The sequence below is a fragment of the Podarcis raffonei genome, chromosome 2, assembly GCF_027172205.1.
Source record: "Podarcis raffonei isolate rPodRaf1 chromosome 2, rPodRaf1.pri, whole genome shotgun sequence".
Taxonomy (NCBI): Eukaryota; Metazoa; Chordata; class Lepidosauria; order Squamata; family Lacertidae; genus Podarcis; species Podarcis raffonei.
In genome coordinates, this window is record NC_070603.1 from 88,786,168 (window position 1) to 88,804,150 (window position 17,983).

The following is a 17,983-nucleotide window of genomic DNA, read 5'->3' on the forward strand; positions in this document are numbered from 1 at the left end:
ATGTGTCTCAAGATCACGTTTCTCTTCAAGAAGTAAGCCCAGTGAATGGTGGCAACTTCTATCCTCCAAAGCATTCCTGAGACTTAACAAAGCTACAGCCCACTAGATGGCAACCGACTACTAAAATATTGACAAGCTATGCACAAGGGTCAGACAACTGTTTTATGTACCCAAAAGTTTAATCAACTGTTGATTTCTAGTACTTAAGAGGAGCTTTAATAGGTTGAAGGGCTGTTAGAAAAACATAGACCAGTCTAAAGACAAATCTCTTTAGAAACCCTGGAATATGAGAGCATACTCTGACTCCAGCAGCTGGCACCCTGTGGCTTATAGCATTGCTAGGAATATATAATGGTTTGCAGGCTTCAGTTTCTAGCATAGTTGTATGTGGGGTGTTGCTCAGTAATGTATACACAGGCTTGCTGCTCTCTGGGGTTTTAGGCAGAAGCCCTTCCCAACCAGCATGAAGATGGCAAGCACAAGATGTGGGATTTTTTTTCATGCGTATCATCACATGCTCTGCTACTGAGCTCTGGCCCTTCCGCATCTCATGATGCTTCTCAATTTCACTTCTGACATTTTCAGTATAAAAGCACTTCAGTGCCAACAGCACTGTGGAAGGTAAGCACAGTTGGCCTTTTAAAGCGTTGCTGCCTGACCGCGCATGGCAGCAGGCAGTAGCCAATGCCTGGTCTGCCAGCAAGGCACTGCCCATCAGGTGGGGCCTCTGATTGGTCCGTTTGAAGCTGGCGTTCAATCGGGAAGCCCCGCCCTGAGATCACGCCAGCCGGGGGAATTCTCAAATGGCCAGCAACCATGTGAGAGCTGTCTGACGGAATGGCAGCAGAGCGAGGGGCTGTAACTGCCACCCACCTGGGAAGGGTAAGTGTCCATTGTGTTGTAAAAACAACAAGTTGAGCTTCTTCAGCTCATTCTTGCCTAGAGTGTGGCCTTGCGTATGTGGCCTGAACCTCACTGTGAGAATCTACATAACAGTGCTCTTTCCTATTATGATGCAAGAATGGGCATGTCATATGGAATGTGCAGCATCGCCACACAACTTTCAACTGCTGCTGCTGCTGCGACTCTTGGAACATCTGCGGTTAACAGTAGGTAATCCAAAGCATTTCACTGAAAGCATTGCAGTTCATTATCTATCTATCTATCTATCTATCTATCTATCTATCTATCTATCTATCTATCTCACACACATTCCAAACCATCTAGGGCCCATCAGAATAAGACCTGAGAGACCAGGGTTCAAATCCCTACTCAGCTGCAAAGCTCACTGGGTGACCTTGGGCCAATCGCTGTCTCTCAGCCTAGCCTGTCTCACAGAGTTGCTGTGTGGATAAACTGGGGGAGAAGGAGAACTATATATGTCACTTTGACCACCTTGAGAGGAAGGGTGGGATACAAATGCATTTAAAAAATAAAATACAAATTATGCTGGCTTCCTGCATGCTTATCCCTAGTCAGAAGTGGAACTGACCATGTGGTTCTTCCCAGTCTAACTATAGGGGCCGGTGCAGATGGCACACTCTTCAAAATGCAGTAATTGTGCTTATCAGGTATGGAGGAGGGGCAATATTTTGGTTTTTTTAAAGGACAGTAGCATTTATTAGCTTGTTTACAACATTTCCATCCCACACCTTGACCATAAATTTATGATCCCTGGGCGGACACAGCAACTGTCCAATCAGAGATGGTAAATTAGGGCTGTTTGGGGGGGGGCAGAAAGCAGGGAGCCTGAGCCACTCAGAAGGATAGCTAGCTATTTCCAGTTTTGGCTGATGCCATCTCCCTCCTGAACAGCAACACTGAGGCTAAGTAGGAAGATGACGACAGCGACACCACCTGGAATCGTAAGTAGAAAAGCAGGTGGGGTCTGGCTGAGGGCAGATGGAGGTTGGAACAGCAACCCATTTCCCTAATGGACTAGCCTCCCCTGTTTTTGCCTGGTGTCTGAATGGTAGAAGTGAGGGTACCAGGTGGGCCTCCCTAGAGAGTGCATTCCAATGGTGAAGACCCACCACTGAGAAGACTTTCTTCATGCTGACCAGGGATGATGAGAGTTGTATATAAGAAGCAGAGTAGATAAATAACTACACAACTTTTAGAAGACACCTGAAGGCAGCCCTGTAAAGGGAAATTTTTAATGTTTGATGTTTTATTGTGCTTTTATATCAGTTGGAAGCTGCCCAGAGTGGCTGGGGCAACCCATTCAGATGGGTGGGGTACAAATAATAAAATTATTATGGTTGTAGTCCACAACATCTGGAGGGAACCATGTTGTCTTCTCGTGGTTCAGGTGGGTGGACTGGACAGCCCGTCTAATATGTTGGTTGCTTCTTTCCATTTGAGATCGCAAAGCAAGCCCTAAATGAGTGCAAAGAAGTCTCTACTGAGCTGGCTTGTGTGAGAAGGAGGCTGAACTTAATTAGCCATTCCTCTGCAGAGGGTATTAGCCTCTAGCTAGCCGTAGAAACCTCAACTTCCATAAAACTTAGACTGACAGTTTATTAGTTCCAGCTGAAAGTTTACTTTGTAATTAAGAAAGTGCTTCAGATGCATTTTCTAATTAAATCAAGGGTAATTTATCTGTCACACTTGAAATGCCTGGGACTATTTTTGGACTTCTCATTGGTGAACATAGGGGCAATAAAAACAAGCATGGCTGCCTGCTTATGCTGGGAAGTTTTAATGTCTCTTGAATTCCATGTTTTAATTCTCATAGCCTTTTCAATTATACATGATAACTCAGTTCATTTTTTTGTCCTTCAAGCCTACTGTGCCAGCTTCTGTCTTTAGGCCACTGCAGTCAGTTTCTTTTAAGATGTATTTCTAAGAGTACCAGAACAAAGTGGTTCTAAGTGTGGCTTGACTGAATTGGACCCACAGTTTATACATATCTCTAGATTAAATTTTAAGAAAGCAGAAGAGATGCACATCCTGTTCTCCTTCGTTACAGCTGGTTCATTTCATGTCACAGTCTTCAAACTGTAACCTGGAGCTGAGCTTTAATATACCTGTTGACTGCTGAAGAAAGAGCTAAGTGAAACAGAAAAGGTTGTGTGTGCTTAATCTACTGGTTAATCTCTCGGTTGCACCAAAAAGAGTATGACTGGTATGAGGGCTGTAGATGGAACCAAACGACCAAAGCCTGTGAATTGTTTTCACCACACAGAGAATCATAGACGCTTAAGGGACCACGAGGATCATCTTAGTCCAACCCCCTGCAATGCAGCAATCTATTGCCAAACATGGGGTTTGAACCCAGGACCCTGAGATTAAGAGTCTCATGCTCTACCAACTGAGCTATTACAGCAGGCTTTCTTTAAGCATGAAGCATTTGTGCTTGGGGCCTTCTAAAACAGCATTCCTACCTCCATATGGTGGAAGCCTTGCTGCAGATGGGTAGCTTGACTCTAGGTAAAAGGTAAAGGGACCCCTGACCATTAGGTCGAGTCGTTACTGACTCTGGGGTTGCGGTGCTCATCTTGCTTTATTGGCCAAGGGAGCCAGCATGCAGCTTCCGGGTCATGTGGCCAGCATGACTAAGCCGCTTCTGGCGAACCAGAGCAGTGCACGGAAACGCCGTTTACCTTCCCGCCGGAGCGGTACCTATTTATCTACTTGCACTTTGACGTGCTTTCGAACCGCTAGGTTGGCAGGAGCAAGGACCGAGCAATGGGAGCTCACCCCGTCGCGGGGATTCAAACTGCCGACCTTCTGATCGGCAAGTCCTAGGCTCTGTGGTTTAACCCACAGCGCCACCCACATCCCAGCTTGACTCTAGGAGAGATGGCTAAATTTGAGCTCCCACCCCCCTCACACACACATTTTATCTAGCTGTCTCTTATACATGTGTTTCCTGCTCATCCTCCAAGGAACTCAGAGTGGTGAATATGGTGATTTAAAAGCATAGGGGAAGAAGACATTTTCTAGAAATGAGTCTGCAGTATTGACAAATAACCTGGTTGGGCTGGGGATAGTTGCATAGTCTTCTCAGGATCAAAAAGCAAATGATTCAGAAAGGCTTTCACTTTGTAAGAGTCCTGTAAAGATTACAGTCTAGGTTGGTTTGACCCAAGCTGAATAAAATCTCAAAGAACAGACACCCCTAATCAAAACATTTATATTTGTTTATCTGTCTAGAATGCACTTCTCTTTGTCAATCAACATACTTTCCTCCTCTAGCAAACCATTTCTTGATGATCCAAATCTAGTTTATGCCCCTTCTGTCCCCTGATTCTTCCCTGTCCTGTCCCTAATATCCATTTGGCAAACCCTAACCTCTTCTTGTCCACCACATTTTTTTGTTTAGCTATTGTAGAGTGCAGGTCCTCTGGAAAAGGACCAAGCTCCATGTGGGTCCCAGGGTGTGCTCTGAAAGATGCAGAAATCTTGTGGAAGCAAATCTGGCTGATGTGAATAGAATACTATCTGGGAACACTAGGCATGCTTCCCTGAGCTCTTTGGGCTGAAGGTGGGATATAAATGAAACAAATATGTGTGAAGTAGTGTTAGTGCTAGCTGTAGAAGGCATTCATAACACAATAACACAATCTTCTCCATCACATTTTTTAAAGATCTGCTCACATCAACTCTAGCCCATGGAATAGGTGAAGTGGTGATATGAATGACCCAAAACCAGACACAAAGACTGACCAAAGAGGCGACTCAAAGGGTAGCTCCAAAGGAGACCAAAAGACTGATCACAAGGGTGACCAAAAGGCTGACCAGAAGCCCAGCCCAAGGGCCTCCCCAGTGAAAAGTGTAGACTATGCACAAATCAAAGCCAAGGCACCAAGAGTTTTGGCAGACATGGTACAAATGCTTATCCTTTGGCGGAAAATGGGCTTCCATGTGCCACGAGGGGTCAAGAATATCTTTGAGTTTACATGGGATGAGCTCCTGGTGACACCACCGAGAAAATCATTTGCTGGTTTATATTGTCCTGTGGTCAAGTTTGCTTCCACGGAAGACGCTGATATTTCCTCCACTCCTACTTCAAGAGCTCAGAAGGTGGGTCCAACACCCTCAAGGTTAAAAGCGAATTATGTGACCCCTTCATCTGAAGACCAACAGATGCTTCTCAAATTCCAAAAACGGTCTGTCCATCTCCTCACTGAACTCTTGAAGATGAAGATGAAACTAATGATTGAAGCAGCTGCTGGTGAGATCATCCAAACTAAGTGTTCCTGCCAGCTTCAATTTACACATAGAATTTAGTAATCTCTTTGGAAATCCTGAACCTTATCAGACAAGTAGGCACCATCCTCCAGGATGAAACCGAGTGTTGTGGAAGGCAGCACATATCTGTCATTTGCTTACCAGCACATGCTATGGCCCCTGCAGTTGGAAACACCAAAAACCAGGGTTCCTGGTGATGTGGATTATTGCCTTCTCGTGTACCCTTGTGTGAATGTAGGCACATTGCAAATATCCGATTGAACATGTGTGTTGCATGGGCAGACCCTGTCACCTTTTGCCTTATATTTGAGTGTACAGGATGAAATCTGTAAGATCTGAGTTGGGCTGAGCTAGCACTCAGAGGCTCAGTTAGCATTCATGAATTATATGCAATTTTTTGACATGGGACTGTAAAGAGGCCAGATTTGTTTGGGCTAATGCTTTCATTCTTGCTTTGAGGTTCTAGGTTCAATCTCTGGCCTCTCGCACTAATAATAACAAGTGCTTGGTAATAATAACAGAAACCTTGGGAAACTGCTTCCAATTAAACAACACCAAGGTAGTGGGACCAATGGTTTCACTCAGCAGCATTTTTTATCTGCAGTTAATCACACTGGTTAATGGGAAATTACATTCCGCTGCCGCTATGAACACACACTTTTCTTATTTTATGCATGGTAGCTGCTTTAATATCTATATCTATCTAAATGTACACCCCAATTGTTCAAATATTACCTTTAATTTCTAACCATCATGTCTCCTTCCCAGGCCCCAGTGTTGAGGAGATTGCAAGGAGGTTTTTGGAAGGTGGCCAAAATCTGATCCCGAAAACACGCGAAGATGCAGCTGAATTCACACCCAAAGAACCTAGGAGGAGAGGTTGGGGAAGAAACAGTGTTGTCAGGTGTTTGGACCCTATGATAGCACCGCTCCTTTAACTGTTTATACTCTAGTCTCCTTTGCAGCTGGAAATGCTTTTGTTCCCAGGAGTTTTGCATGTGTCAAGAAGATGGGCCAACAAGTGGGTATGGTAGCAAGAACACTTGTGCCTCTGCCTCGGTGTATGTATGCACCAGAACAAGATGCGAATGAGGTGGCAGAGTCCAGGCCAGCATATTTTATTCTTACATTATTTTATTCTTATTTATTAATTTATATATATATATACTACATACATGCCAAAATGGCTTCTTAAGGACAAAATCAATTATAAAATATCCACTCGTAATTGAAATGCATGATAGAACAATTCCACCATATAACTAGATTGTTAAACCACTCTGAGAATTGTAGCTCTGTGAAGAGAATGAGGATCTCCTAATAACTTTCTGCACCCTTAACAGTTTTATTTTGCAGTGTGTGAAGATGTACTTTGTTTTGTGTGAGTTGAATCTTCCAACATTCAGCTTTACTGAACGCCCCTGAGTTCGTATGTGAGGAGAGGGAGAAGAACCTTTCTCTTTCCATTTTCTGTATATACATAATTTCTATCATGTCTCTGCTCTGAACTAAAAAGCCCCAAACATTGTAAGCTTTCCTCCTGAAGCAGCTGCTCCATCAGGCTGCTCATTTCGGTTGCCATTTCAGGGTTTCTTCACAGATGTGGTACCTCTGAGGTATTTTACTTCCTGCTCTCCAGAGTGTTTTCATTTTTAAAACAATCTGAAATTGAAAGGAATTCTTAACTCATCAGTTTGTGTTTTATTGCCGCAGGACGTGGTATGGCACCAATACTTCCAGCGATTCCTATATCTTCCACCACCCAGCTTATACAGCAAATGTCAATGAACTGTCTTTGCTTTCAGTTGTCTATGAAAGACACCAAGCAGCAAAAGAGCACAGGTAGATACAATTTCTAGAAAATGAGAGAATACTAAATGCTCCGTAGGGCAGAGTTTCCACAGATGCTATGGGAGCCCATGTTGCAATGCTGTTGCTGTGTTAGCCCTTGTAGATACTGGTAGCATTTTGCATTTGACTTTACTGCTGGAGGAGCACAGGATCATGACTATAATATGCCAACATAAGCATGGTGTAGCAGTCATTAGTGTAACCGGGCTATTGAGCTGGTACAGCAGGGCTTTCCACATGGCTATTTGCCTATAAACAAACAGAGAGGTTGTGTGTGAGTGTGTGAGTGTGTGTGTGTGTGTGTGTGTGTGTGTGAGAGAGAGAGAGAGAGAGAGAGAGAGAGAGAGAGAGAGATTTACTGGTGAGTGCAAAGAATTTAATAATGAATTTTGACTTCCAGTTTTGATAAAGTGATGTGAAGTACCGTATTTTTCACCCTATAGGACGCACCAGCCCATAGGACGCACCTAGATTTGGGGGGGGGGAATAAAGGGGAAAAAAATTATTCCCCCCCCCCAGGTGCGGGGCTGGGGCGGGGGAAGCCCGAGCTTCCGCCGACCCCAGCCCCCAGAACAGGCAGCTCTGGGAGCTTGTGGGGCTGGGGGAGGGGGAAGCTCGGGCTGTGCGCAGCTTCGGCATCGCTCTGGCAGCTTGCGGGGCTGGGGGAAGGGGAAGCCCGCCGCCAGCCTCCAAACCACGTCGGGAGACAGCGGGATGGCGCGCTGCGCCTCCCCGCTGTCCCCCCAGCTTGCGGGGCTGGCGGCAGGGAGAAGCACGCTTCTCTCCACCGCCAGCCTCCAAACCAGGTCGGGGAACAGCGGGATGGCGGCGTTCCGCCTCCCCGCTGTCCCCTGAGCTTGTGGGACTGGCGGTGGGGCTCTCCTGAAGCCTGCATTCACCCCATAGGACGCACACACATTTCCCCTTCATTTTTGGAGGGGGAAAAGTGCATCCTATAGGGCGAAAAATACGGTATAATGTATAAAAGGCTATTTGCAACTTACAAAAACACCATGTGGAAATGTCAAAAGTATCCAGTAGGTTGTATTGAATAAAATTTAATATTTGACGGATTTACAGGAAGACTTTAGGAGAGCTCTTTCCATATATATATATATATATATGTATGTTTTCCAGGTAAAGCTTATGATGAGAGACTTGACCCGTGTCCTGAAGCTAGGGAGTTGCTCCGAGAAATTTGCCGGACTATGTAAGCATCTTCAAATGTTTAGGATACAACACACCTTTATAGGGTAATCTCACGGGTTATTTTAATAGGTCGAAAGCTCAGCGCGCAACCCCACATCTGCAGTGGGGTGATATGTAGACAGATGTTTTATATAGAGACCATCTAGGCGTGTAATTGGTTCTCTGGTTGGCAGTAGCTCTCCAGAGTCCCAGGAACTGGCCTTTCCTTACCCTGCACCATGAGAGACTTACTTGAAGAGGACAGGGATTGATCAGTGGGTTTTATACATACAAAACTGGGGATTTGCACCAGTAGCCAACAATGTAGCTCAAACCTAACTCAAACCTAGCTCAAAACATTTTGGCCATTACTGACTCTGGAATGGTCTTAGGGCTACCTCATCTTTAGATGGAAATGTGTATTACTCAGTTAGGCCCCATCCACACCACTAGTTAGCAAGTGCAGTAATGCATCTGAATACCAGTTGCTGGACAGCACAGAAGGCGGGAGTGCATTTGTGCTGGGTTCCTACTTGAGGGTTTCCCACAGCCATCTGGTTGGCCGCTGTGAGAACAGTATCCTGGACTAGATGGGCCCATGGCCTGATCTAGCAGGTTCTTCTTATCTTCACTTGCATTCCACTTAAACAGTCACAGGCCTCAGGCCTTCCCTCAAAGGATATTGGGAAGTGTAGTTTGTTAAGGGTGCCCAGAGTTGTTAGGAGACCCGTTTCCCTCACAGAGCTACAGTTCCCAGAGTTCACTCATAAAAGTCTTTGGCTGTTAAACCCTTCTGGGAATTGTAGCTCTGTGAGGGGAACAGGGTCTCCTAACCACCTTCAACACCCTTAACAAACTACATTTCCCAGGATTCTTTGTGGGGAGTCATGAGTGATAAAGTGGTATGATAGTGCTTTAAATGTATTGTGTGGATGTTGCCTTTTCTTGAAAATGTAGCCAGCCAGCCCTGCTGTGTTGGGGCCCCTCCTGCTCATTTCGTTCAGACTCCCTCTCCCAAGTGGCACTTACGTATGTGTGAATTAATTCTAAGTTTCAGCCCCTTTCATTTATTTTGCTCTGTAAAGTTACTGGCAGCCTGAACATGAGAGCTATTGAAAAAAATAATCCTGAGAATGACATCAGTTTGTTTTTTGTTTTATTATGTATTGTGTGATTTCATTTTGTATTTTTATCCCTCCCCCTCGCCCCGTGATCTTTGGATGAAAGGTGGTAAACTAACTAACTAACTAACTAACTAACTAACTAACTAACTAACTAAAAAAACCTACTGAAGTTCCAACTCTGCTGACACACAGGTGTCTAATAAGAGACACTGCTGTTGTTTCTGTTCCTTTTAGAGCGGAAGAGAGGAATGCAGCCATAACAAAAGGCCATACGAGGCCCCTAATCCTGAGAAATTACATGACAATCCACAGATCACCGTCTCAGGCCTTGAAAAGGGCTTCAGTGTCCCTAATAGCTACCGAGGTCCGGCGTATGAAAGGGAAGAAGTTCTTCTTTTCCTTTCCTGATGGAACATCCCTGATGTTGTATCCTTAGGAATGTATGGGGAACGAGTTTGGGAAATAGGATTGGTTGTTGTTCTTTTCCATCCCTACTGTACAGGGATTAGGCTTCTTCTGAGTGCAGCTACAAAATTCAGTGTGGCTTCTTGATTAGCAGTTTCTTCAGACCTTTAATGGGTCTAGACTGTTTGGTTTATTTTTGTAAGCCAAACCTCCTGTGCTGGCGTGGAATGTTTAAAGCTCAGCTGATTGTGGGGCTTGCTGCAAAGAACTGCACCGGGCGTGATGCACTGGGCTTTGCAAGGGCCACTGACCAGCTGATCAGCAGTGCTTGCTTTGGCACACTACATCTTAACCTGCTCCACACATGACACCACTGTATGTGACATCAGGCGCAGGGTAGGTGGACATGCCTCGGCCTTGCAGGAGAAATGGGGCGGGACTTCCTCCAAAGAGTGATGGGGGAAGCCAGTGGAGGCTGCTCCATTAGGTCCAGTGAGGCGGTGCCCCACCAACCTGAGTCTGCCCTTGTTTGCTTGCCTTGTTACAAGCAATGAGCCAGGGGTGGCTCTGCCTGTCATTGTCTCTAGCGCCACCTGCTGTTGGTCTCCTTGCCTTCTACCCTACCAGCACCAATAGGCACCAGGCACCACTTTGGGGGAACCCAGAGTAGATTTGGCGGTGGGAGCTGCACAAAGGGGGAGGGAAGGGGGAATTTCATTGCACTTGTGGACGTAAGAATGCAAATGAATGAACAGAAGAAAAGATGCAGCAAAGTGTGCCCGTTCCAGTTCTGAAATTAATTTGAAATTCCTAGTGAAGTTGGCATCTGAGAGCTGTAGAATTTAGGACAGCGCAAGCCCACAGAATGATAAACTATCAGAAATCCCCTCCTCCCTGTTGTGTGAGGGCTTGCAGAGGACACGGACTCACTTTCTGTGGGATGTCACTTTACCGTACCCCAAATTTGGGGGCAGGAAAAAAGGTCAGAGGAGAGAGCCTTAATGAGATCTACAGCCACACTCCAAGAATCTCCTCCCCCCAAATGCCAGCCAAATAATGGCTGCACTGTAGCCTTCTAAGATCAGTAGCTAAGGGAGCAATGGCACAAAAAAGCAAGGGGGTGATGTAATTCAAGTACTGCTAGCTTAGCTGGTGCTGCTGAGGCCTCTCTGCTTGCATTGCAAGAGCACAGAGCTAAGCTATTTCAAATCCTTTGCCCTCTTGCTTTCTCTTCTCTCCCTCCCTCCCCAAACTTCCTTGACAGCCCCTTGGCTGCAGTTCATTTGGAGTTGTTTCACAGAAGCACATGCTCCATTTGATCTTTCCACCAAACTGGGAATTAAGAATGAAAGACTCTGACAGTGCAGGCTTTCAGATCACTTCTGTAGTTCAATTGACTCCATTTGTCAGTCTCCGTTTTCTAACACAGTGCATTAAACACAAAAGCCTCATTTTGAGACCTTTACATACCCCCTTTTTTCTAGCTGATCACTTTGGCTAATAGATTCTTTTCCTTGCTGCGCTGCTTATGAACATGTCGGGGAAATAACTCCTCTGAGGCAGATTGCTTCACAGACAGAGGCACCTTATGCTCCATCAGACACTCAGAAGCCTTGAATAAAACTTCACTACTGGCAGTTTGGCAAGGATCTGCATATGAAAATGATACAAGAAGGCAAAAAGCCCCAGAATGATGAGGACAATGATTTCAGATATAGAGTACGCACTTGCTAATCTCCCTTCATGGGGAAAGCTAGTGCATCAGAGGAGGCTAATTAATTGTGTTAGTTTTGCACTTGCAGGGACTTTAAAGTGATCCCCCCCGTGCCCCCCCACTACCAGGCCATAGGCAAGAGTCTGGGGTGAATCAGTTGCAGGAAACAAGGAGCTGGTTAGAGGAGGAAGCCAGTAGTCAGGACTCAAGACTAAATCAGAACCATACCTTATAATTCAGAGATATGCCCAGTGTTTTTTTCCCCTAGGGGTACTCAAGGGCACGTAGTACCACCCCCCACCCCCCAATGTTAAAAGTGTGCACAACTTCATGGTGAGTGCTGACACCTTATTTATTTTTTATTTTTATTTTAAAAGCACTGGATATGACCTTAGTATTAAGAAGCCTCAAGGCAGTTCCTACAGTTTGTTGCTCAAGTTTGTCTTAGTTGTAACACTGGAAACAGCCCTCATCAAAGATCCAGCTGAGTGAACTTGTAATAATACAAGTTCCCACAATGGATAATAAGATAAATGCCTTTCTTTTCTTTTTTTTCTAAAAAAGTGTGATATTACTTGACCCATGTCAAAGCTACCCATCAGGAAGTGTTGCCGTCTACCAGTTTCCCATATGCTGTATAGGAAAAACCATCACCCTTCTGTTTCAGGATGCTCCTAGTCAAACGCTTCTAGGTACAATTACGTCTCAGGGCCATTCGTGGATACGCTATTGCTTTAAGGCCAGGTGAGTGTCCCTTATTGATCCTAAATGTTTGGTCAGGGGGCGGAGTGGGGAAAAGTGCAACAGCTGAGTACACAGTAGATTCTGGGTACTGATGTTAGATGGGCCATTGGCCTGATCCAGTAGGACTCTCCTTATTTCCAAATGTCTAAACAAGAAGGGAGCAGCACCTTCAAAGCAGTGGTGAAAGCATACCAAGAGATTACTTTTTTTATTAAAAAAAAACCCACATTGAATTATACTGACCTTGGCTCAGTTGTACACAACTGGTACTGGCATTGCTTCTGCTTACCTAGACAAGTCTTGGGGCTGTGCGGGTGAATGGGTAGGGCTGACACTGCTGATCTGGCACTCCCACTGGTGCACATGCATGCCCCGATGTCACTATTGCTCCACCACATGGGCATCACTGCTTAGACCAAAAAGGATGGGCATCACCAGAAAGGTCGCAAATGTGCATATAATTTACACATGTATAGATGTGAATTTAGAACTCATTACTATAATTTGCTATAATCAGGGATGGGGAACCTGCAGTCCTCCAGACATTGTTGGACTCCAGCGCTAATTGGCTCCAGTCTCCATGGCCAATGATCAGGGATGGTGGAGGTTGTAGTATAACAACATCTGGAGGTGCACATGTTAGCCACAATCCATCTCACCATAGTGGGCGAGGCTGTGGCCAGCTCACCTGGGTGCCTGTTCAGACTGCTGTTCAGGGGCTCACTGCTGATGGGTAGTTTCAAGGCCGCTGCTCTCCCTTCTTATGGCTTGCTTTTCTTTAAACTGGACTTGAACCAAACGGCCCAAACAGAAGACTACTTTTAGTAGAGGACCGTCATCCTGTGAAAGCCCTTCAAACAGAGGACTGTCCTCTGTAAAGTAGCACACATGGGTACCGTAATCCTGACCCCAGCCATGCTAGAACAAGCTGTTTATATTGATACCTGCAAGTGTCTCATAGGCTCAGAACATTAAACTCTGCTGACTGGGTGGTGGTAGTAACTTCAGGATTATAAAGATATTAATGGGTGCTTATAGAAATGCCTTCATTTCCTGGACCTCTTAGGTATCATGTGAGAGAGGCATTATCTCAATTTTACAGATGAATAAACAAGAAACACAGGGAAAGCTCAAGGTCACATAACTAGCCAGTGACATGGATGGAAAAGCCAAGGGCCATAACCCCAATTAAATCAAATGTGCCTTATCGTTCATGGTAGACATTTAAAACCAAGTAGTGTAGTTCTGCTACTGGTCATTTATTGTCATGATTTGCATCCATCATTCCTTTTATATGGAAGGATTAATTAATTATCTCACTTCTCAGTCTTTAAAGCGTGTGATATAGGAAGCTGCTAATGGCAGATGTTAAAAGCATAACCCCACTGGGTGTAACTAATGGTTACGCTACATGGCATTGCTCAGGGAGAAAAAGGTCATTGGAGTGATGAGGATTTGGAAAGGGGATTGGAAGGGGGGGGGGCTAACATAGTTCTGCAGCCAGACAGGGGCAGGCTGATATTCCCTGGGGAGTAAAGAACAACCAGAACAAAAGCACAGCAGCTATAGAGAGATCTGAGGAAACTGAGAGGCCAGGGTTAAAGAGGCCATGGCTGGAGGCAGCAATGCATTTGAATACCAGTTGCTGAAAACCACAGGAGGGGAGAGTGTTCTTGTGCTTGGGTGCTGCTTGAGGATTTCGCCCAGGCATCTGGGTGACCTCTGTGAGAGCAGGGTGCTGGACTAGATGGGCTAACTAGTCTGATCTGGCAGATCCTTCTGTTCATAGGAAAGTAGGGACCCCTAAAAAGGGGGGAGACTGACTGTTGTGCCTGTGGGAATGAGGAAAGGGATCATTAGCTTGACCACCTGACTTATCATCAGAAGAAGAAATCACGCAATGATGTAAATGCATGCAACTAATCAGTTTTAATAATTTCTGAAAGCCTGCTGATGGATTTAGGTTCCACACCAGAGAAAAGTAGTCGCCCAGCTGGCTGGTAGTTAGAAAAAAGACAATTGTGAGAGTTGAGAGTTGGCAGTAATGTGACCTAGAAGTAAAGCAGCAAGCTTTTGTTTGAATCTAAGGCTCTAGCTATGGGAGAAACAAGACCCTTTAGGGTGTTGATGCTGTGAACCCCTCCATCATAGGCTCAGGCTATATATGTGTGTAAATAAACCCTCTATCATAAAGGTACCACAGTCTCCACTGTGCCCAAAGAAACATGAACCCTGGGTAAGTGCCTGGAACCTCTGGAATCTCACACCGCTTGGAGATTGGGGAGGTGTGCAACAGTATTATAACATCTATTGTGGGCTATGAATATCATGGTTCAATCACATCAGTTCAGGATATTAAAAAAAATGGGCCACTGAGTTCCTTGTTATGAATTTCCCAATATTACTGCAATCGCTACAGTCAGAATCTTTATTATGTATGTATTCCCATCAACTTCTCCCTTAGTATTAAATTGCATAGTTTAACTGTTTTTCCTCTCACCCAGCTGTTCAATAGCACTGATGATGAATAATGAAGGAGGGAGCATTAGAGACAAGGATGGCTATTTAACCCAGCACTGGAGCTGGTATTCCAAAAACCAGATTCTGCAGTCGTTAGACTATCAGGTATCAAATGAAACTCTCAGACCAAAGAATCCACTAACATCTCACATTTTTGGAATAGCTGTCTCTCTAGAATTCTACAAATATCTCTAAAAGTGTGCTCTTCTAGCTGAGAGAAATTATAGGCAGAGATTCCAGATTATGCTTTGTTCCTGCTGGTTTCCAGAGTCACATTTTAAAAATCCCAGAACTGCCAGCAGGCATTGGGCTAGTTGCCACAAACTCACTTGTGTGAGGGTTCCCAGAGACAAGATCACAGCTGCTGAACTTCTCCCTTGGTCCTCCCTCTGCTGTGCTGCTGGGGGCTAATACATGGTTTGGCTTAGCATGTCATCTCAACCCTGGTTTGTGGTTTGTCTTGCTCCAGATAAACCATGAGCTGTAATTAAGATTTGTTTGTGAGTTGTCTGGATGAGAATCCATGAGGTTAGGTTTGGATAACACACTTAGCCAGGTCATGGCTTAGCTCACGGCGTGTTGAGTGCACTCACACAACTAATGTCATCTAGCTTGGAACTCAAATGCCCCATTTGTCCAAGACTTGAGTTTGCTGTGGACATAAAGTAGTATAATGAACTCCCCATCAGAATCACAGTAATGTGAATCACAGTAACATGAAGCCTAAACAATGTGGAGCCTGCACCCCAAATTTGGGCAACATTTCCCCACAAATTCACCGCTAGTTGAGGGAACTTTTAGATGTGGGAAAGAAGGCTTTTACACTTTGCATTGCACCCAACTAAATTATACTCAGGTAAGACTCATTGAAATGAAGTCCATCATGTCCACTAATGGGACTACTCTGAGTAGGACTGACCCTGGATACAATCCTGTAAGCATGATGACAGTGGCAAATGCCAATTGTGTGAATCAGCCCCTAAGACTTTCATTATCTTCTTTTATTCCTTAGATAAATGAACAGCTAAAACTCAAGGTTGTTAATCAAAATTCAATGACAATTACTTTCACCGAACAAAGTGAAAGCATCACCTTGTCTTTGGTAAGAGAGGGATGCACACATAGATCCAAATCTGATAGGCAGGTAAGAAGTCACAGCATGGAAACAACATTATGCAAGTAACAATAGGATATCCAGTAACTGCGTGTCCACTGACTTTTTCATAACCCTGAGGGAAATTTCTAGAAGTAACATTTGAAAACTTGTCCTAGGTCTAATTTTCTCTAGTACAGCAATCCCTCTTCTGTTATCTCTCTTTTTGGGATACGAAAGTCTTACCTCCGTACACTGTAGATTGTGATAGACTCTATCATCTATCTATCTATCTATCTATCATCTATCTATCTATCTATCAATCTATCTATCATCTATCTATCTATCATCAGATCATCCCTCAACGTAAGTTCCTAAGGCAGCTTACATACAAATCACATATACATAGTAAATTCTCACAAAGCATTAAAAATGGAATAATCATTTAAGATAGCATACAACAAACTGCATAGGTACCACTACAATCCACAGGATGAAGGAGTATCATTTTTTAAAAAAATATTTTTTATTAATTTTCCAATAAAAACAGCCAATTAGCATATCCATCAAATCATATTCATAATCCAATTATAATCCAATAAAAAACAACCAAATTACAGTCCTAATTATTAATTTTTTCTGGGCTTCCCATAGTCTGGACCTCTGAAGTATATCTACAATATCTTCGTTCCTGCCTTCTTCTTGTTGTTCTCATATCTTCTACATTCTGATCTTAACACTTTAAAGTTTTCCATCCCTAGCTATGCGATTCTCAATCATGTCAGAAATCATATATCCTTTCATCCATTGAGTTCAGCTTTGTTTATGTATATATATTTTTTCAACTTTTCCTGATTTCATTCCAGTCTTCCAATCTGGACTGTTGTCCAAGTCTATCGTTTGAAGTTTAATGATGCAGCAACTCCCAAGTTGTTAAATCATTCCAATCCGGGCTGTTGTCCAAGTCTGTCATTTGAAATTTAATGACGCAGTAACTTCCATGTGGTTAATTGTTAAATTGTTGAGCATACTGTTTGCAATGTTGCAACGTAAATGAACTGTATTCCACAGATATAAGTCATTTGATAATCGATCAGCCTTCCCAGAGACCACACAATCCCCCCCTCTGGGACCTAGAAGGGGGGTTGCGAGTCATCCATTTGGCCTTCTCTCTCGCTCATAATGAAGGAATTCTGCAAACAGATGCACTGTATGTTATCCCAAATTGTTGTCTCAAGTCTTTATAAAGTCAGCTAGCAAATATTTCCTACTTCCCTCACAAAAGGGAGGAATTCTTATATTTCCGTGCTGTGTCATATTAACAAGCGCCATCTTGTTTCTTCTTTTTCAAGTCTTTCAAGTCTAAGTAAAGCTGTGCAATTAAATACTTAATTATAAATAGAAGTCCATCTGTACTTAAAAAAAAATAGGTTTCTTGATGAGGCTTGGCATAGAAAACCAAATGTAGATATTGAGAAGTGAAAAAAGGACATACCAATCACCTCCATAATCCAAATGCCATGATGAGAATCTCTTTGAAGTCCGAGCTTAAACACCAGGGACTGTACAGTTCTGCAGGTTTTTCTCAATTTTCTTCGGTCCAGACTATGTCTGTTTATTGTCCAAATCTAATAATTTTATCAAATAGATATTTCCGGCTTATGAGAGTGACTTTGGAGAGTGCCAGCCGTGTCGTGCTCTGGTATGAGACAGTCCTCCCCCACCCTCTGGAGTCTGCTAGGGCTAATTACCCCCATATTTTACCCGCATGGCTGGGGTCCGATCGTGTGGGAGTCAGACATTTCTCACTGCCGGAAACAAGAAGCCTAAGGAGTATCATTTTAGTCTGGTTGTTTCCATTCCGGATAAGAAAAGGCAGAGTATCACATCTGCAGTGATATTTTTGTGTTACGCTATCGCACATTGTACTGCTAGCGATGTCTCATCACAAGGGATGCCTCATGCTTGTATCACAGATCTCAGCAGTAACCACCTCTATCATTTTGGTTGCCCCTTTTTGAGCCCTTTTTAGCTCTGCATCTTTCTGAGGTGAGGTGACCAGACTGTGCATACTCTTCCACCAATGTGATTCCTAACAGCACATTTGGTTTCATGCGTTGTTTAGTCCTAAGTTTTCCAGCACATTGC

General features: G+C 44.1%; 1 protein-coding gene, 1 long non-coding RNA gene and 1 other non-coding gene across 10 annotated transcripts in view; 1 reads left to right on the forward strand and 2 right to left on the reverse strand.

The window, feature by feature from the left end:
- LOC128408397 (uncharacterized) overlaps positions 1-17,983 on the reverse strand; it is a 34,247-nt gene that overhangs the window by 11,749 nt on the left and 4,515 nt on the right. For 4 of the 5 annotated variants that reach the window (XR_008329059.1, XR_008329061.1, XR_008329063.1 and 1 more), the window contains exon 3: positions 5,932-6,063. This is a non-coding gene — a long non-coding RNA (uncharacterized LOC128408397). Of the gene's footprint in view, positions 1-1,297; positions 1,344-5,931; positions 6,064-17,983 lie in introns of all 5 variants that reach the window. The other variant, XR_008329060.1, reaches the window with a different exon arrangement.
- The window catches only part of C2H3orf20 (chromosome 2 C3orf20 homolog), a 49,003-nt gene continuing 32,057 nt past the window's right edge, over positions 1,038-17,983 (forward strand). The window contains exons 1-10 of one of the 4 annotated variants that reach the window (XM_053378054.1): positions 1,490-1,571; positions 2,972-3,069; positions 4,593-5,179; positions 5,965-6,075; positions 6,910-7,038; positions 8,185-8,257; positions 9,594-9,785; positions 12,070-12,222; positions 14,727-14,847; positions 15,755-15,886. In XM_053378054.1, the coding sequence (XP_053234029.1) occupies positions 4,639-5,179; positions 5,965-6,075; positions 6,910-7,038; positions 8,185-8,257; positions 9,594-9,785; positions 12,070-12,222; positions 14,727-14,847; positions 15,755-15,886 (1,452 nt within the window). In that variant the 5' untranslated portion in view covers positions 1,490-1,571; positions 2,972-3,069; positions 4,593-4,638. Of the gene's footprint in view, positions 1,114-1,489; positions 1,572-2,971; positions 3,070-4,592; positions 5,180-5,964; positions 6,076-6,909; positions 7,039-8,184; positions 8,258-9,593; positions 9,786-12,069; positions 12,223-14,726; positions 14,848-15,754; positions 15,887-17,983 lie in introns of those variants that run through there. The other 3 variants (XM_053378056.1, XM_053378058.1, XM_053378057.1) reach the window with 3 other exon arrangements.
- On the reverse strand, positions 3,255-3,329 carry TRNAK-CUU (transfer RNA lysine (anticodon CUU)). Its single transcript has one exon. It is a non-coding gene; the product is annotated as a tRNA-Lys (tRNA).